This window comes from Pelophylax lessonae, assembly GCF_965119305.1.
Source record: "Pelophylax lessonae genome assembly, chromosome: 9".
Classification (NCBI taxonomy): Eukaryota; Metazoa; Chordata; class Amphibia; order Anura; family Ranidae; genus Pelophylax; species Pelophylax lessonae.
Genome location: NC_138776.1, coordinates 151951650 through 151972886, shown reverse-complemented (window position 1 = coordinate 151972886; position 21237 = coordinate 151951650). Strand labels below are relative to the sequence as shown.

General features: G+C 40.6%; 1 protein-coding gene across 5 annotated transcripts in view; it reads left to right on the top strand.

Moving 5' to 3' along the window:
* The window catches only part of GBF1 (golgi brefeldin A resistant guanine nucleotide exchange factor 1), a 332969-nt gene extending 318592 nt beyond the window's left edge, over nucleotides 1-14377 (top strand). For all 5 annotated transcript variants that reach the window (XM_082268417.1, XM_082268418.1, XM_082268420.1 and 2 more), the window contains 5 exons: nucleotides 621-722; nucleotides 3076-3189; nucleotides 10606-10783; nucleotides 11683-11808; nucleotides 13735-14377. In XM_082268417.1, coding sequence (XP_082124543.1) covers nucleotides 621-722; nucleotides 3076-3189; nucleotides 10606-10783; nucleotides 11683-11808; nucleotides 13735-14018 — 804 coding nt within the window. In that variant the 3' untranslated portion in view covers nucleotides 14019-14377. The remainder of the gene's footprint in view (nucleotides 1-620; nucleotides 723-3075; nucleotides 3190-10605; nucleotides 10784-11682; nucleotides 11809-13734) is intronic.
* Nucleotides 14378-21237: the final 6860 nt, after the last annotated feature.

Genomic DNA, 21237 nt, shown 5'->3' with positions numbered 1-21237 from the left:
CTCCAGTCATGCCCATACGCCTATTCCCACAGGTCATGGAAGAGATACACACATGGGGCCTCACTTCTCTACTATATGGAATACACTGTGTATGTTTCCTAAACTGTATGTACAGTACGCTCAAAACTTTTTTTTTTTTTTTTAATGGTTTTGGGTAGTGTAGGTAAGGATTAGAACCCCTTTAATTTTAACAGAGGTTCAAGTGTCAAGTTTTGACCATGTTCAATTATACAGAAGGTGATGGGAAATACAAACTTTGAACATAAACCAAATTTTAAAGTAATTGAACAAGAGACGAGGGTAAATCTTTTAATGGGGGCACCTGTTCCTGAAACTATTTAAAATGAATTGCTTTACCTTCCTCTTGCATCTTCAGGACTGTAAGTGAAAGAAAATCATCCCAAATGTCACACAAATGTCAATAAAAAAAACAATTAGTAGGTAATTCAAATAACCATTCCCTACGCTATGTAAAATAAAAAAATAAAAGTTTTTGGCTGTACATAACTTTACTCTTTAGTGGTTTCTCACTGTATTTCCCCACAATATTGTATGGCTTGATTTATTGCTGTTCATATTGAATGTTTTATGTTTAAGTGGTGTGATTTTCTATTTTACAGGTGCTATTTCCACTGTTAACAAAACTCTTGGAGAACGTAAGCCCAGCTGATGTGGGAGGTATGGAGGAGACAAGAATGAGAGCATCTACCTTGCTTTCAAAGGTAAATGAGAATTTAAGAGAACATTTTATTTTGTGGTGTTTTTTTTTTTTTTTTTTTGTCAATACTGAGGCCTTGTTTACTCTGTGGTATAAAATGTGCAGATTTCACATGCATAGAATATTTTGGGCTTTCCATATGGCTGCTATGTACAAACAGGAAGTGGCTAGAGCTGCTCCGCACTAGTTCTCTATTTCCCAGTGCATTCTGGGATACAGGAACCTCCATTGCCTCTCCCCCAGCACCCAGTTAACACTTTATAAATGTTTCACCAATGCACTGTAAAAGCTGTAGATGTGGTTACAGGGCAGTTAGAACACACTAACATTGAAATTAATGAAAGCAGTTGACAAGCGGCAACATGCTAGTTAACACAACACTACTGCACTGTGTGGTGCCCATGCGAATATCCATGGCAGGCATTGAAGGGCAGTTAAGTGTCTTTAAAAACACTGCTTAAACACGTAATATTTGCCGTGTTCAATAATTAATAAGTGAATCTATATAATCCACCCTAATATTTGCCGTGTTGAATAATTAATAAGTGAATCTATATAATCCACCCTAAATAAACATATAAGTTTCCATACATCAAAAAGGTAAACAAAGCAAAAAGTTCTTGCAATGATTAAGTGACCTCAGCACCATTTTGTTGTGGTATAAATCCTAAACAAGCGGCCGCTATTTTATTGTAGGACCCACAATGCATGTGTCTCACTAGCATAAAAAAAGTTAGAAAAAAGCACTTCCTGTAGAGTCTCGAATACACAGGATGGTAAAAATGTTACATGGGTGATCTGGGTAATAGAGTAAAAAAAATTATAGAACACCGTATCCATTCAAAATATTTTATATATATATATATATATATATATATATATTATACACACCCCGATATGGGATACATATCACAATTTTGTAAATAACTATCTTAATATCAATCTAGTGGAGAGAAAATATAAAATAAACATAACATTTTTAAAAAAATATTCTATATCTTTACATATAAAATAGGCTGGTATATCAAAATAGATTGGTAAATAAATGTAATGTCTTGATTTTTATCAAAGAAACAATTTATGTCCTAGTCAAAATAAAGAACTAATAGGGAGTAAGATTTTAGTTCGTATAACCACCTTATTTCCATTTTAGATATCTCCGTCATTCTATGAGAGTCCCGCCGTGTCGCTGTCAGTCAATGGCCACATTTTAAGCCTCTGGGATCCTTATGACCTTGTCTAAACTCTGCAGAAAGGCTATGCTTAAAATTATAGACATGCTCTCTTAACCTCCTCATAGTCCTGCCTATGTACTGTTTGTGACAAGGACATTCTAATAAATTTGGAGCCCTATATATCACTTCAGGTTTCTCAGATAGGACTTCCCCAAGAGTAGAATCTGACTTTAATGTTCCCCAACTCTTTTTAAGAATTTGTTTTACTTGGGAATGTTGCCCTGAATAGTAACAAGGGGCAGAATATCTTTTTCTCCCCTTTCTTACTAGTAACCAACAGATGCTCTCTATCCATGTTGGCAACATCCTGTATGGTTTGATTTAAAGTAGACTCACAGTAGCCTTTTTCTAAGAATCCATCTCTTACACTAATGCTTGTTGGGCATAATCAATTGATATTGCTACATTTGCATCTCATTCTCAAAAATTGTCCCTGTGGGACGTTTTTTAAGCATAGAGGTTGATGGCAACTGTTAAAGAGAGAAAATCCAAATCCAAAAAAATCACTTAATGATTATTATGGACATAGGATAAACTAATTTTCTTATTTGACTTGAAATAAGACAAAATTAACTAATGATGTTTCATCCCTGTTTCCAAATATTAAAATGTCATCAATAAATTGATTGTTTAAAAAAAAAAAAAAAAATCAGATTATCCCTTCGTTTATCAAAAATAACATGGTTTAAACACAGGCTATTTATAAACTTTTTCTTGGATAAATAAAATAAAAAAAACGCAGGGTATTCATACACATGTGAATGAGCCCTGAGGAAAAATGTATGTTGTATAGAAAACTTTAAAGTGATTCTAAAGGCTCAAGTATTATTTTACCTTCATGCATTATCTTCATGCATCCTCTAAAGAGGATTGCTTATCACAGTGTCTAACAGGAGTAATCAGTATTTTGTAGGAAGGGAAAAGGTAGGTAGTAACAATGAAACATAAAGGTAATAGAGGAGAATGTGGTTGCCATGTGCTCACTCTATTATTTGTCCACAACTTTTTACCTCTAAATACAGCATATAGCCTAGTGGCTGATGATTGAGGTACACAATATATTGTCTCCTGCTCAGATGCATTGTTCAGCTGAAATATCAGTAAATGTTTCTTTCCATTTAGGTCTTCCTTCAGCATTTGTCTCCTTTACTGTCTCTTCCCACCTTTGCTGCTCTGTGGATGACAATACTAGAATTTATGGACAAGTATATGCATGCTGGCTCCAGTGACTTGCTGGTAAGTTAATGCTACCTGTGTTTTACATTCTGCACTTCATTTACCACATGTATTGCAGTGTATTTGATTATTACCTGTGGACCGAAAGTCATCCGGCTCCTACTTAACCAGCCAATTTTTGGCCTGTGTGTGCTGGGCTTTAGATTTATCAAAACTTATAGATGAGGATGTGCGCCATCAGCTTGCCATTTGTGAACATAAAATACTTGGGGCATTACTACTGAACAGCATTTTTGACTATACCTCATTACCAAGGTGAATATCTAGTTCTTGTTCCCAATATTGTCAATACTGAGGGACACTGCCAGGTTTATTTGGCTTAAGATCATGTTTGTTTATTACAAGTATCTGTATACATTATAGATAATGTAGCTTTTCATGAACAAAGTGACTTAATTAGCAAAGTGACATAAAAAGTTTCAAACTGTCAGCTTCCCACTAAGATGATATTTCATCTTTTGTGAACAAAACTCAAGATGTGCAACAAAAATAGGAAAAGGTCTAAGGGTTTAAAACGTGTGTCAAACACAAGGCCCGTGGGCCGAATCTGGCCTGGCAGGCAATTTCACATGCTCTTTGGACCCCTCCTGCAGCTGCAGTAATATCCCCCCCCTCGTCTCTGTGCAGCTGTAGCACCCCTTCATCTCCGCCAGCCCTGGTCTTCGCATTCAGCAGACTCTGGCAGCTGACTCCAGTCCTCTTCCAGACCCGGCATTTTCTGCCTCCTAGTTCCACCTCCAGCTTCTTTTCAGTAATAGCACATGGCTAGGAGGGTACACTGTGATATAAGGGAGGGTGGGGGACTCTTGGCTTTTAATGAAGGGGGGGAGCTCTTTACATGTGATGTAAAGGAGGGTGGTGTGCCCTGGCCATCTAGTCTTACAGATACAACCAACCCTTTAAGGGTGACCCACGATTAAATTTTGACACCCTGGTCTAGAACCTATCAGAAGAGACTGTACAGGCTTGAGGAAAGAAGGTATAAGGGGGGCATGTTGAAATGTTTAATGCCCCATTCTGGGGATAGTTTAACCCCAACCCCTCTCTCCCACACCCCTCTAATCACTGAAAAGACCAAAAAAAAAAACTAAAAGCATTTTTTTATTTACTTTCCTATAAGTGGTGGTCACGTGAGTCTTCTTTTCTGTTTACTTCTTGGAAGGGACCTTTGGGTGTCCATGTCAGTGCCTGTATGATGTGGACATTTTCTATTGGATGTCCATCGGCAGGGTCCTCCTCAGGATCAATGATGTGATCACAGGGAACTGGCAGTCTCAGGAAGCGCAGTACTGTTTTTTTGGGGTCCCCCCACCTGGAACCTCAAGAGACCTGAAGGAGGGGGACTTCTAAAATCAAGAACACAGGAGCATGGTCTCAAAATAGCAGAAGGAAAGCTCAAAACTAACTTTAGAAAAACAGTCGATGCTTAGAACAGACATCCAGCAGAGATAGTGAGTCAGTCAACACTAGGGGGTTTATTTACTCAAGGCAAATCCACTGTGCACTGCAAATCCACTGTGCACTGCAAGTGCATTTGGAAGTGTGGTCGCTGTAGATAGGAGGGGATGCTAATTTCTATCATTCAATTCTGTGCAAGCAAAAATGCTTATTTTCCTTGAATGTCCCCTTCAGATCTTCATTAACTGCACTTCCAAGTGCATTTGCCTTTAGTAAATAAAGCCCACTGTGAATTTAAATATGTAAATGTAAACAACAAAAATGTGGATTCCTTGTTGTACCATTTGATCTTTCTCTACTGCTTTTTTAAGAGACCTGAGGACATAGATGTTATCCACACACCCCAATTATTCAAATATCTACAACTTTTCACCTGTGTAGAATAGAGCATAGAGGTATACTCAAATGACCTACCTTGATTTAACAAACTTAAATAGAAGAAAAAAAAATACCAACATTCAGGCACTGCCAGCTTGTGATTAAGGGTATGTAGCCGAAGACAGGAGTAATAAAGTCACTAACCCAGCTGCTACGACTATTCCACTGGGGGTTGTGGAATGGTAATCCAAAAGAAACCCATAAACCAGAGCGCTATATGAAAAATTACCACAAGATGGTGCTGTAATGTCTAAATAGAATAGCTCTCTGTGGTAAGAGCTCACAAATTATCATATGTACAAAAAATCCAAGATTAAGGTGTTACTAAATCCAGACCCTGCATTCACTATATCTGGTCTCCCACAGTACACAGAACATGGAAATGCAATTATTTTAGTAAATATAAACTGATAAATACCTTTTCTCAGCAACTGTATATAGCAATTAGAGCAATCTTGTGTTCTGTATTAGTGAGTGCTGATAGATTGTAGGAGGAGTTTTTATTTCTCCCACAACTGTCCTATCAGGCTTCAAGACCCTTTATTCTCTGTCTGAACATGTCTGGACAGTGCTGATTGGCCCAGTGCTGATCATGTGTACCCTCCCAAGAAAAAAAAAATCATCCATCAATCAAGATGTGACATCCCACCACTGTGTTCTTTTTTAGTTACTGGGCATAGAGGAGGGAGGGAGGGACTGGGCTGTCATTTAGGATCTGTATTCACGACCACATGTGTGATGGTAATACCATGTGACCTCAATAGCTCAGCTAAAACCAGGAAGTGTTCTCTGAGCAATAGAGACCAAACTGAGCATGTGCAGCTGAACTACACTTGCTGTGCTTATCCGGACTTGTCCAGAGTGAACGTGCAGGAGGGGGGAGGCTCTGTGCATACAGCATCACACAGCCTTTTTACACAATGCAGAGGATTAATGACTTAAGTTAAACAGTGAGTATAACAAGCATGCTATTCTGCATCTATAGACAGATTTTACTGTTGTGGGTTTAGTAACATTTTAAGGCTGGGTTCACAATATACGAATTGGATGAGTTTAACCGCATCCAATTAGCTTAAGATGTGATTGTGACTGGCTTTTAATGGAGTTGGTTCACACATGTCCAGGGGGGCTGCGGTGCAAATTTGGAAAGGGTCCTGTGTGTTTTTTGGGTCCAGTTAAGGTGTGAATTCAGGGAAAAATTTGCACCTGAACCGGTGAACACAAATGCACAGGCCATCGGACTGCAAACCGCACCTGGACCTGTGTGAACTCGGCCTAAATAAAACTTTTATTACAGTTAACCACTTGACCTCCGGAAGATTTACCCCACTTCACGACCAGGCCATTTTTTGCGATACGGCACTGCATTGCTTTGCCTGACGATTGCACGGTCATGCGACGTTGTACCAATATAACATTTGTCCTTTTTTCCAAAAAATAGAGCTTTCTTTTGGTGGTATTTGATCATTTTTGTACTATAGGCAAAAAAAGACCGACAATTTAAAAAATCTACAGTATCTCACAAAAGTGAGTACACCCCTCACATTTTTGTAAATATTTTATTCTATCTTTTCATGTGACAACACTGAAGAAATGACACTTTGCTACAATGTAAAGTAGTGAGTGTACAGCTTGTATAACAGTGTAAATTTGCTGTTCCCTCAAAATAACTCAACACACAGCCATTAATGTCTAAACCCCTGGCAACAAAAGTGAGTACACCCATACCTGAAAATGTCTAATTTGGGGCCAATTAGCCATTTTCCCTCCCCGGTGTCATGGCTCGTTAGTGTTACAAGGTCTCAGGTGTGAATGGGAAGCAGGTGTGTTTAAATTTGTTATCGTTCTCACTCTCTTACTGGTCACTGGAAGTTCAACATGGCACCTCATGGCAAAGAACTCTGAGGATCTGAAAAAAATAATTGTTGCTCTACATAAAAATTACCTAGGCTATAGGAAGTTTGCCAAGACCCTAGAACTGAGCTGCAGCACAATGGCCAAGACCATACAGCAGTTTAGCAGGACAGGTTCCACTCAGAACAGGCCTCGCCATGGTGAACCAAAGAAGTTGAGTGCACGTGCCCAGCGTCATGTCTATTTCCAAAAAACGTTGTCTGGATATATGAGTGCTACCAGCATTGCTGCAGTGGTTTAAGGGGCGGGGGTCAGCTGTCAGTGCTCAGACCATACACTGCACTGCATCAAATTGGCCTGCATGGCTGTTGTCCCAGAAGGAAGCCTCTTCTAAAGATTATGCACAAGAAAGCCCACAAACAGTTTGCTGAAGACAAGCAGACTAAGGACATGGATTACTGGAAACATTTACTGGAACCATGTCCTGTGGTTTGATGAGACCAAGATCAACTTATTTGGTTCAGATGGTGTCAAGCCTGTGTGTCAGCAATCGGGTGAGAACAAAGACAAGTGTGTCTTGACTACAGTCAAGCATGGTAGTGGGAGTGTCATGGTCTGGGGCTGCATGAGTGCTGCCGTCACTGGGGAGCTACAGTTCATTGAGGGAACCATGAATGCCAACATGTACTGTGACATACTGAAGCAGAGCATTATCCCCTCCCTTCGCAGACTGGGCCGCAGGGCAGTATTCCAGCATACCGACCCCAAACACACCTCCAAGATGAGCACTCTCTTGCTAAAGAAGCGGGGGGTAAAGGTGATGGACTGGCCAGGCATGTCTCCAGACCTAAACTCTATTGAGCATCTGTGGGGCATCCTCAAGCGAAAGGTGAAGGAGTGCAAGGTCTCTAACATCCACCAGCTCCATGATGTCATCATGGAGGAGTGGAAGAGGAGTCCATCGAAGCTCTGGTAAACTCCATGCCCAAGAGGATTAAGGCAGTGCTGGAAAATAATGGTGGCCACACAAAATATTGACACTTTGGGCCCAAATTGGACATTTTCACTTACGGGTGTACTCACTTTTGTTGCCAGCAGTGTAGACATTATTGGCTGTGTGTTGAGTTATTTTGAGGGGACAACAAATTTACACTGTTATACAATCTGTACACTCACTACTTTACATTGTAGCAAAGTGTCATTTCTTCAGCGTTGTCACATGAAAAGATCTAACAAAATATTTACAAAAATGTGAGGGGTGTACTCACTTTTGTGAGATACTGTGTGAATGTATGTATGTATGTGTGTATGTATGTGTATATAATATCGAGAGAGAGAGAATTTCCTCATCAATTTAGACCAACATGTATTCTGCTACATACTTTTGGTTAAAAATCCCAATGAATAATATATTGATTGGTTTGCACAAAAGTTATAGCGTCTACAAGCTATGGGATATTTGTATTTCTTTTTATAGTACTAATGGCAGCAATCAACGACTTTATAGCCGGGACTACAATATTGCGGTAGACAAATCGGACACTTACTCTTTTTGGGGACCAGTGACACTATTAAAGTGCTAAAAAATATGCACAGTCACTACTAATGACATTGGCTGGAATGGGGTTACCATCAGGAGCGATCAAAGGGTTAACTGTGAGCCTAGCCTGTGCTTTCTCACTGTGTGGGAGGTGCTTTTACTAGGGGAAGGCATTGATCCTTATCCCTGCTTTGCAGGAACACAGGGTCAAACCTTCCCTACTGCCAGAATGGCAATCTTCCTTGTTTACATAGGCAGATTGCCGCTTTGCCTGTGTACTGTACAATCGGTCGGTGCTGGCGGACATCGAGTCTACAGTACCCGCCGCTGGGCTCCCGCTGTGTGTGATCGGAGCAGGGTACCCTAGACCCAGAAGTGTCAAACTACATACTAGGTGCGTGATCTGACACAGAGCAGCCACCCTGATGCAGTATATCTGCAGTGGGCGGTCAGGAGGTGGTTAAAGAACAGCGTTCCAAGCCTTGCAGAGTAAAAGTTTAAAAGGGTAAGCTTGCATAAGTATGGAGAAGGGGGGGGAGCAAAAGATACTGCATACCAGCCCATGGAGTTGGAAGATGCCCAGGAGGAGAGTTGTAGGATCCAATTGATGATCTGCCCCGGGGGGGTTGGTGGCTGGGGTTCCCAATGTAAGGATGATAAGAGGACCCACGCATCGAAGGTGACTTGACAGCAGGCTGGAAGGCACCAATCAGGAACTGCTGGAGGGCTGGAAGGAAGCCACAGCCACTGGTCCAATTTTAGGCTTAGATGGCATGCTACCAGGTTACCCAGCAATGTGATTCTTGGTCCTGCTGCTTCCTCAAAGCCCTTGGGCTCATATGCAACATTCTATGCTTTTGCCCCCACCATACAGGCGTATGTAAACTTACTGTTTAAAACTCTTACTCTGCAAGCCTTATGATGCCGTTCTGTAATTGAAACGTTTTATTTAATTTTGGATAATTCGCACAAATGAATCATTTGTGAGATTTTTCCAGAGAACGGTTATATTGAGACATTACAGCGCCATCTTGTGGTCATTTTCTATATAGCGCTCTGGTTTGTGTGTTTTTTATTAACTAAAATAGGAAGCTATGCAATTGCATTATTTTAAGCATTAAGGACCACAGTGTTTCTGTAACTCTGTAAAATTCAACTTTGTGTTGAAGCAGAGAGCTGCTGACTTTGGAGGAATGGGGAGATTTTCTCTCACTTCCTGTTTTGGCTATGGGAAGGGAAATCTCCCAATTGGGACATAGCCAAAAAAAAGTCATAACCCTTCCCTACTCTATTCAAAATGAAATTTAAAAAATTCCCTTTAGTTTTACTTTAATTGAGCCATGACGATCTGAATATATTTATAACATTACAATAAGCATTTCTGGCTGAAGATTCTCATTTTTCTAGGTCATGGTATAGCTAGTAGTAGTTAGTCACATTAAACTTGATTTGTTCTCTAATCTTGAAGATGCTTCATAGATTCTCCATGCCACTTCTTTGGTTTCAATGAGTGTCTGGAAGATACCCCAGAATTTAGATCCGCACAGGTAACACAGACACCTTATTCAAAACACTATGAAATGTGTAGATGTTGATTGTCCAAGAATAGGATGGGGAGATATAAAAGTTATGGAACCGCCACCTAATCCAATCCTTGGTGTCAAGAAGTCTACATAGGTGTTAAGCCCTCAGTTTGCTTGGCTAAATGTGTGAATTGTTAGATTTCAATGGTAGGGATGAGGACCTTTGACACCATCCAACCAGGGAGGGAGTTGGCATCCGATGCCATCTGTCTTGCACATTTTTTTTTTTAACCCTTTTGTGCTGGAACCTTTTGGCCCTTTTAAGGGTTTTCAGATGCCAGGGGGCGGGGGTCTGTGATCATGTGACTGCTTTGATTGGTGGTCACCGCAGTCACATAATCGGAAAGCTCCCGATTTCAAGCAGCAATGGGGAACTTTCTCTTTGCCGTCCAGTACGGTGTCGGGAGCGTGCTCTCTACACAGCTGGTTTTTCAAATGTTGCACGCAAATATGCGGCCACTTGGCGTCAAGAGAGGCTGCCTATTTGCGTGCTGTTGGCGCCAACAGGTTAACATTTCTAACTCAGCGATTCAACAGAAATTCTATTTGCTGCTTCAGATTGTGAGCAAACTTTTTACATTTTTTTTTTGTTTTGTTTTTTAGATGGAGGCCATACCTGAATCCTTGAAAAACATGCTGCTAGTTATGGACACGGCTGCAATATTCCACAGTGCAGACTCACGGACAGGATACTCAGACCTTTGGGAAATTACATGGGAAAGAATAGACTGTTTCCTGCCTCGGCTGAGAGAAGAGCTATTCAAGCAGACAGTAATACAGGGTAAGTAAGCATGACTTCTGCCAGCTAGCTTCTCAACATCATCTGAGACCAAACAGCACTTGTGATTTGAGGAGGATCTTCAGTCTATTGAAATTTAAAAAGAAAACATTAACAATTATAAATACACGTTCTCATTTTATTTCAAAAGGGAAAAAACGGTAATATACAATCCATTACCTGACCCCCCCCAGAGAACTGTGATGCCAGTCCATGTATTATTTTGCCATCATATCTTACACAGAATAGACAAAACTCCCATTTGCATACTGGTTGCTGAGCTCTTTCCCCAGTTCAGACCTACCCAGCTATGACATGCTGAAGAACCTCTGTGTAATTGCCCAGCAGTTTCTTTACCTGTCCAGCTTTTAGAAGCAGATAGCACTTAGTAAAATATTCTTGAGAGCAGTTTTTAGAGCCACAATGTTTTATGACATTGCTTTTACTTTCCTTTTAGCTGGCGGGACTGCATGATTATGGGGTGATTCTAAAACTATTGATTGAATATTCTTTAACAAAGTGATCTTGGGTAAAATGGTAACACTTGCAATCATTTGATTTTTGAACAATAGTGGATATTTTTTAGAATGTAATTGTACTGATGACATGTACATTGATAACATTTCCTGATAAGTTATATTTAGCTTTCAACAAAGATGAACATTTTGATAAACAGCTTTCATTTTGTCTGGTGGTAAATGATCATTTTTGTACCTTGAATACTGCGATTTCTGTATTCCTTGAACATTTAGGTAACATAAGTTGAATCTTTGTCATATTTTCATAAAATCAGCCTGTCTTTTGATGACTTTAAATAGGTCTATCTTCAAAAATTAAATATGTAGTGATAGTAAGACCGTCCTTCCTAATGTGTGATACTGAAGGTAGATTTCCATTTACAGACCCACCCCATGTATCTGCAAGTGAAGCACATTCTCAAAAGACTCTGGTAGGGCCTGCTTTTGTTCCTGCACCTACAGAGCCCAAACCTGCGCCACAGCCAGCTCAGCCCGAGCAAATACCAAGTGGTAAGTATCCATTTTATATATGGCTCGCATTCTGTTTTAGTCACCAGTCTTTAGTAGCAGATTTTTTTCAAAACTCTGAACAACAGAAAAAACATTGTTAACCTAATAAACCTGTGCAAATAATACAAGCTGTGGTGTGTATGTGTGTGTATATGTATGTATGTATGTGTATATATATATATATATATATATATATAAATATATATATATATATATATATATATATATAAATATATATATATATATATATATATATAAATATATCCTAAAAATATTGATGCCTACACTTAACTGGAATGCCAAATATAAAAAGATAGTCCAATTGTAGTTCTTCAAAGTGTCCCATATATGTGAAAATAATCTTCATTCAATTTTAAAGCAGTGTAAAACCCAAAATTGCAAATGTAATATGCAGCTTAACAATCATTAGATGTAGTGGCTGCATTTGTTTTCTTTTTTTTAGGCTTTCTTCTTTGTTTTCACCTGGTAAACTGGTCAGTAACACACCTCCTGTATTAGAGTGCCTACACTCTGGGTGAGGGAGCACAGAGACACCTTTGGACATCGGCATTGTCAGTCTTAGGGGAGGGGATTGAGTATCTAAATCTGCTAGTACATCTAACATTGTAGCCAAACTCCAGCTCACACTTAATAAGCAGTTACAGCAACAGTTTTGTTGTTTTGGGATAAAGGTTTTACATAAAACTGATCATTGTAAGAACCCCTGTCAGTGTTAAATGGTTGTCTCAACCCCCAAACTGCTACATCTGCAGGACAGCTTGTTTTGTTGAAAAACAGACTTGCTGGCTATCAGATCACCAGGTGAAAATATATGAAGGACAGACAAAATAAAAAAGAAAACAGATGCAGCCATTACATCCAAGAATTTGTAAGCTGCAATATATTTGCTTTTGGGTTTAATACCACATTAGGAGAGTACTTCTGTATCACAGCATCCAAACACCATGTGGCATGGAAAAATTCATCAAATATTGTGAGCTTTTTATTAAAGGAGGTCAGATGCACAGTCGGTTCTTTAAATAATCTATCAAAGTTGAGCCAATCTTTACCTCTCATCTCAGGGACCTGAGAAAAGATATACCTGTGCTAAATAAAATCCCAATAGCTTGTACAGTACTTGTATTCAAACTATCGGGTGCTAAAGGGATGTGACCACATATTAACATTACAAATTCTGGATGGACCCTCTGCACACTGCTATACACTTTCCAGCAAACTATGCAATGAAAAACATAAAGATTTAGTTCACATATATTGAAATACATGCTTAAGGCAGCCAACTGCGTCAAACTAATCCCTCTCATGTCCAGTCCTACACTGCTTTGCCAGCAAAATCAATGCACCATGGATCACCGATAACCACACAGAGCAATAAATCTAAGCATGTAATCCAATTTTATTAAATGCAAAAGCAAAAAAAACTAAAACGCACTTAATTTGAAAGGTACAGAATAGTACTTGATACAAGCCAGTATTATTCACTTGTCCCTGAGCCTCATTAGTGCTGCTAGGAAACAAGATGGTGTCAGAGCAGTATACAGACACCCAGCTAGGCTCAGGACTCAATAGCAGCTGAAAGCCGGTATAGGCAAATTCCACTGCCCATGCCCTACTTGTTACGTCAGATGCCTTTTTTTCTGGACACAGGCCATTAAGAGTTTGTTGTACACATGTAAATTGATTTCTTTGTAATTGGACGCAACAGAATTATTTGCTTGAATTTAATTTCATCATTTTTTTTTTCCAAGTCATTGATAGAGTGGTCTGTTGTGGTGTTGTAGTTTTAGGACGTACCTGGTATGCCCAAGGTCTGAAACTGTTTACCCAGGACATGTAAATCACATTTGTGTATGTTTTATGCCTACAAGGCTGCCTTTGCAAATCATTTATTTTCTCTATCCACAGAAAATGACTGTACAAGCCCTGGATTATCTGCAGTTCCAAGTCCTGGATCTAGCCCTTCCTGTGCACCCGTGAGGATAAGCCCTGTGACAGAAATCCCCCCTCCTCTAAGTCAGTCTCCTCTCATCTTGCACCCGCTAACATCTCATTTGCAGGTTGGAGTTCCACCAATGTCTCTGCCAATCATCCTCAATCCTGCATTAATAGAAGCTACCTCTCCTGTACCCCTCCTGTCTACTCCTCGACCTGCTGAAACATCACCATCACCAGTCTCGGAGGTCAACTAATCACCTGCTTTTCAAACTAGGCCTGGTTTACTTGTGAACTACTTTGTTTCTGGCATGGGAACCAATCGCCATTTTATTTAATGAACATAGTAATCTTAAAACAATAAACAGTAGAAACCATTTGCAAAGGATGGTTCTGGAAAACAAGCCTCCTTTTGAAAATCTGTTTTGGATCATCTGTTTAGCCATGCTGGTTGCTTGTGCTACAATCATGCAATTGTAATGAACTCTGTACACTGTAAAGATATTTTATATCAGAGAAAAAAAAAACAAAGGTAGATCTAGATGTCATCATTACATTGAGTTTTAGTTATTTTAAATGAGTGTAAGAGCCAATGTTTGTGCTTAGGACATTCCTTCTTGTAAAAAAAAAACAAAAAACTGCTGGATAATGACCGTTTCCTGAAAACTGTATTTATCACATACAATGGAGGCACACAATTAAACAGAGTTGCCTGCCTGTTGGAAATGGAAATACTTGGATGTTTGAGGATTCATTCTAAGTGATATGCCTAATTTCTAATGAATTAAAAACTCATTAGCCCAGCCTCTAAAATGGCTGCCTCCAGTGTGTGCTGGCAGTAAACACGCGTATATCTCTGTCATGATGTTATTAGCATGCAGTTATATTTTATTTTTAATTAAAAACACCAAAGGAAGCACAGGTGCTATTTTACTTCCATGCCAGGACTACCAATGTTCCTTTCTCCACAAGCAGGGTCATCTTACTGCTACTCAGTAACAGTGCTGCAATAAGAATCTGTCCACTCTTCAAAAAATATGTTCGAAAACGTGAATACTCTTTACGTTACCTGTTTAAGCATTAACTGTGTTATCGGCAAAATTAGACATTAATGTTTTAGTTATTATCTCATGTCAGACTGGCAGCTGCTGTTAAATTAAGTAGAGTATTCTGTATTTGGACAGCCATTGGTTGTATCACCTTGACAGATGAGCTACATTTACCAGAATAGATCCAAAGTGTGAAAATGCCCTTTTAGGTGCAGTAGCACAGTGGCTGGAATATGGCTACTTCAGTTGAGGATGTTCCTAGAATTGATTTTTAAATTATTAAAATGTTTGCGCGGACTGACGTTTATGACATAGGGTTTGATTTACAAAGCAAATGTAGAGATGTTACCCATAGCAAATAGTAATATGTGGCTTTCTTATTCCACTTTAGAAAAATGTCAGGTGGAATCTTCTTGTTATGGGGAACATCGCCTAGTGTTTCTGCACTTTTTAAATCGGTAAATCTACTCCGATGGATTTTAAATCTTGTCAATTTTTATTCTGTGTAAGAGTTGCTATCCACATTTGTACAGCTTCCTTGTTTTTTTTTTTTTTTTTTGTTATTAAATAGTATTAATTACATTAATGTTTAACCCATTCTTTTTCTTAATGCCCCTATGTAATTGGTTACAGAGGGTCAGAGGGTTGTAGATTTCCCCTCTTTCAAAGTTTACACTTGTACCCAGGCACTGTGATTTCTCTGTCTAGTGACCATGTACGTTCAGTAAGATTTTAGCATACATTTCTATTTATTATGCCTGTTTTCTTTAAAGTAGAGAGAGAAAAAATTATTTTCCATGCACAAATCTCTCAAAATTGTCCCCATGTTCATTTGTCTCCCCTGTATGGTTGCTCATACCTACAAACAGCTCATCAGTATACGTATACAGATACATAATGTATATAATGAATGCAAAATAAAATGTACTTTTTATGACATAATAAAGTCAGTGTATGTTTAATATACCACACTTTAGTTCACGGAAGGGTTTGGGATACAATTTGGAACCATTGCTTGTGTTGCACAAAGGCATTTTTGGGGGGTTAAATGAATGTGATCAGCTTAGGCTAGTGGTCAGCCTTGCTTCCTGCTGTGTCACTGGGACAGTAAAGTCTAGTACACAGGGGCTGAAAGTCAGGCGGCGTCAGCCGATTCCATAAAAACTGGCCAACATTTGGCCCGTGTGTACGGCAGCTGGTCCGATAGAAGGCGGTCATTCGGCAAGTTTCTGTCAAAGGCTCATGCCCGATAAAGGTCTGCTCTTAGCCAAAGGCAGAGAGCTCTGACCAAGGTAGGCTCAACAGAGGAGATTCCTGTACTAACATCGGATTGTTACTACAGCGTCTCCGACCTGAACTGTCAGCTTTTTTTATTTTTTTTTAAACAGTTACCGGTAACATCTTTTCCAGGAGTCTTTCAGGACAGCCAACTCTGAGAGACCTTGGCACCTCCCTTCTCAGGAAACCCCACCTCAACCATGTAGATTTAAACCCTCTGTCAGCCGGTGCCCTTCAGTTCTCCAAGAGTACCTCTGGCCAGCTGGGGAGACACAAAGACCTATCATACCAACCTACATTCTTCTGACCGTCTTATGTCCAGACCTTCTTCTTCAGGTGGGTAATGGTGCTGTCCTGAAAGACTCCTGGAAAAAACGTTACCTGTAAGAGTAACTGTTTTTCCCCTCTCCTCTTTCAGGACAGCCACCTCTGGGAGGATAAGCGAGGACACACCCTTAGGGTGGGACAACCGCTTCAAGGACTTTGCGCCTAAAGCCTGATCTTTACCGGACACCAGATTCAGCCTGTAGTGCTTGGTGAAGGTCGAAAAACTGGACTAGGTTGCTGCCCATTATGATCTGCTCTGGGGTGGCACCAGCTCTCTCTGCCTGGGAAGTCACCACAGCCCTAGTGGTATGTGCCCTTATACCCACGAGACCTCCTTCCCGCTTGAAACATAGGCTTGGCTAACCTAAGCCATCTGGCTAAAGAATGCTTAGAGCAGTGATTCTTAACCTGGGTTCGATCGAACCCCAGGGGTTCGGTGAGTCAGTCTCGTGGGTTCGGCAGAGGTCAAGACACACACCGACTCATATGATTCGTGATAACACACCCCGCTCATTGGCTGCAGGTGATCACGCAACATCGCTTGGCCTATCTGTGCTGCAGGGAATTTGGCGCGCCCAGTAGTTGAATTGCAACTGTTGTGATGGTACGTCGTGTGATTTCTTTCTTAATACTTAATCCCTTCATACTAACTATGTCGAGCAAAAAAAGAAAGTGGTCGGACGAATATGTACAATATGGATTCACATGTATAACGGAACGTGATGGGAGTCAGCGTCCTAACTGCTTGATTTGCAATGCCAAGTTGAGCAATTCTAGTCTAGCACTGGCAAAACTAAGAGAACACTTCCTTAAGCTGCATGGAGATGGAAAATACAAGAACTCAAGGTGAGGAGAGCCAGATTTGATGAAAAGGCTAGTCTGCCTGTTCTCGGCTTTGTACCCATCAACAAACCGATCCTCATAGCATCATACAAAGTTGCTTACCTGATCGCAAAGCAGGGCAAACCACACACCATTGGTGAAACACTCATAAAACCAGCTGTGTTTGAAGATGGCGAATATCATGCTGGGAAAAGCGGCTGAAGTCAAGTTATCCCAAATTCATTATTATGTTTTTGTTTTTGTGTGAAAATCATGTTTTAATGGTTTTGTTCTTTGTTCTTAATGGTTTTGTTCTTTAATGGTTTTGTTCATTTTGTGCACCTATGTATAAATATATACCTAAATATGTACCTATGTTTTGAATTAGAAAAAATCATATTTTATTTTTCCAATTAAGAAGGGTTCGGTGAATGCGCATATGAAACTGGTGGGGTTCAGTACCTCCAACAAGGTTAAGAACCACTGGCTTAGAGGCTTTAGAACCCTTACTAGAGGCAGCAAAACGAACAAAGAAGGAATCAGACTTCCTAAATTCCTTTGTACGATCCATGTACTGAAGGACACACCTTCTAACATCTAACTTATGATAGTTACCCTCCTGTTCACTCACAGGATTCAAACAAAAAGTTGGTAAAACGATTTCTTGGTCTCTGTGAAACTTCGGGGCCACTTTTGGTAAGAAAGCCGGATCTGTCCTTAACACAACGCAATGCGGAAAAGCCTGTAGAAAAGGAGCTCTAACAGAGTTTCCAGTTCACTAACCCTTCTGGCGGTAGTGATTGCCACTAAAAAAAAAAGTCTTGAGGGTTAAAAAACGTCATCGTACAAGACCACGGCCAGACCCTTCAGGACCGAAGACCGTGCGAAAACCACTGTCTTCTGGGCAAATGTGGGGCAATGAGGATCAGGGTTGTGTCTGCCTTCTAAAACTACCTCAGGACCGCTGGTATTCCTACAGGCGGGGAGAAGGCATAGCATCTGGTGAAATGCCAGCTCTGAGCGAGCGCATCCACTCCAAGCTCCCCGTCCCACCTGTTCAGGGAGAAGAAGAGCCGTGTTTTTGTATTCTGCCGAGAGGCAAACAGATCCACGCAAGGTATCCCCCAATTCTGGATGACCAACCTGAAGACTTCCTGATTGAGGGTCCAGTCGCCTTCCTTTAACCACTTTAGCCCCGGAAGATTTTGCTGCTCAATGACCAGGCCTCTTTTTTCAACTTGGCACTGCGTGATTTTAACTGACAATTGCGCGGTCATGCAATGCTGTACCCAAACAAAATTTACGTCCTTTTTTTCCCCACAAACAGAGCTTTCTTTTGGTGGTATTTGATCACCTCTGCACTTTTTATTTTTTGCAATATATTAATAAAAAGCGAAAATTTTGGGAAAAATTGACATTTTCTACTTTGACTGTTAAAAAAATATCCAATATATTCATTTTTTGTCATATATTTAGGCCAAAATGTATTTAGCTACATGTCTTTGACAAAAAAATTCTCAATGAGCGTATTTTTATCCACTTTAAGACCGGAAGATTTTACCCCCTTCCTGACCAGACCATATTTTACGATTTGGCACTGCGCTACTTTAACGGACAATTGCGCAGTTGTGCGACGCTGTACCCAAATGAAATTTGTCCTTTTTTTTCCCCCACAAATAGAGCTTTCTTTTGGTTGTATTTGATCACCTGTTTTTTTTTTTTTTTTTAATTTTTGAAAAAAAGAGCGACAATTTTGAGAAAAAAAAAAACTTTCCCATTCTGATATATATATATATATATATATATATATATATATATATATATATATATATATATATATATATATATATATATATATATATATATATATATATATATATATATATATATATATCCGGAAAAATTTTTTAAAAATCAACATTTTTTTAACATTTTAGGCCAATTTTTAGGTCATTTTTTTTGTTTTCTTTACTAGTAATGGCGGCAATCTGCATTTTTTTGCGGGACTGTGACATTGCGGCGGACAGATCGGACCCCTAACTGACATTTTTGACACTTTTGGGGGGGACCAGTGATATTACTACAGTAATCAGTGCTATAAATATGCACTGTTACCCGAATAATGACACTGGCAGGGAAGGGGTTAACACTGTTGGTGATCAAGGGGTTAAATGTATGCCTCATGCTTACTGACGTGTGGGGGGGAGGGGGTTCTGTGACACAGACAGAGATCGCAGGTTCAGCTATACTGAATCCTGTGATCTCTCCCTGTCTGTCACAGAGAAGCAGGCGTATCTTCTCACACTTTCCCCGACAATGGGGGAAGAGAGGCTGCATTCCTCCGGCGGCAAGCGTGCCCTGCCGAGACCACTAGGAGTCCAGCAACGTAGCTCTACGTCGCTGTGCTGCAGTAGCGGCACAGTGAACGGTCCTAAAGTGGTTAAGGTTTTTCTGCTCAGGAAGTTGGCCAATTGGTTTAATTCTCCCTTTAGGTGAACCGCCGACAGGGGAGAGCACCTTGGCTTGGGCCCACTGAAGAATTCCTTCTGCCAAAGCCCACAGAGGCTTGCTCCTTATCTCCCCTTGTCGATTGACATAAGCAACTGCCGTGAAATGTCTGAGCAGACCTGCACATTGTGTCTCTGTAGTTCTGTCTGGAAGGCTCAGAGAGCCAGCTTGTATGCTCTGTTCTCTCCAGTTTGAAGATCGCCTTAAATCTTCGCTCTTCCAGGACCCTTACACCTGTCTGGAGTCCAAGTGTGCTCCCCAACCTGTGCCACTTGCGTCCGTAGGGATGACTCTGGACACTGACGGGACCCATGAGATACCCTGAGACAGGTTTGATACCCTTCTCCACCACCAGAGGGATCTTTTTATCCATACAGGTACATGCACCATGGAATCCAGAGAGCGCTGAGTGCGGTCCCACACCCCCAAGATGAACAGTTGTAGAGGGCGGAAGTGAAGTCCTGCCCACTGTAGCACCGGAATTGCGGCTGTTAGCAACCCCAGTGCCGACATGGCTTGTCCTAATAATATAGGCTGACTGCTCTGTAAAAGGTTCATAGCACTGTCTATCTTCTGAAGTGTGGAATCAAACTCATAGCCCAGAAAGGTGACCTTTTGTGCGAACACTAGACTAGACTTTTCCAGATTCAGGAGCCACCCTATACTCTCCAAGAATCGTCTTGATGCAAGTAGGTCCCTGGACAACTGTTCCTGAGAAGGGGAAAACAGGAGCAGATCGTCCAAGTAGACAATAACTGAAACGCCCCTAAGCCGCAAGTAAGACAAGGCCTCTGCCATGACCTTGGTGAAGAGGACAGGCCAAAGCAAGGGCCTGAATTTGTACATGTAACGTGCCCTTTGCCATCCTTATGGCCAGCCTGAGAAACTTTTGACACCCTTCCGATATGGGAATGTGCAGGTAGCCGTCTTGATAATTCCCGCACTCGCCAGAGGGAGGCACCCCTACAGGGGTAACCAGCGTGTAAAGTTTAGGATCAACCCCTCAGCCAGGCAAATACCGCAATCCACTCTCCTCAAGGGTTAATCACGAATCAACTCTCCCGTAGGTATATCAATATAATGTAATCGATATCTCCTCATATAAGTAGTATATCCATCAATAGTGTAGGCAGGTTCCAGACAATGTAAAGAAGAACTTCATATAGTGAAGTACTGTATAAAAACTTTGCTTCTTTATTAATATAAATCAAAGTACTCACATTAAAACCAATAGACAGTGTGTACAGGCAATAGGGACTGCAAACCCCTCGCTAGCGGTGACTTCTGGGACGCTGTGCTTCGCTTAGGGTCCATGTACACTGCAACTTGTAAACGGCCGTTTAGGAGTAGTTGGGTGTTTTTTTCAGAAGCCCCTGAACCCACCTCTATGTTATCTTATCTGTCCATGTACACAGGGTCGTTTACAGTCATTTACAGACAGTTGAGTTCAGTGTCGTTTTTTGGAAAGCAATTATTTGCGTTCAGGATGTTC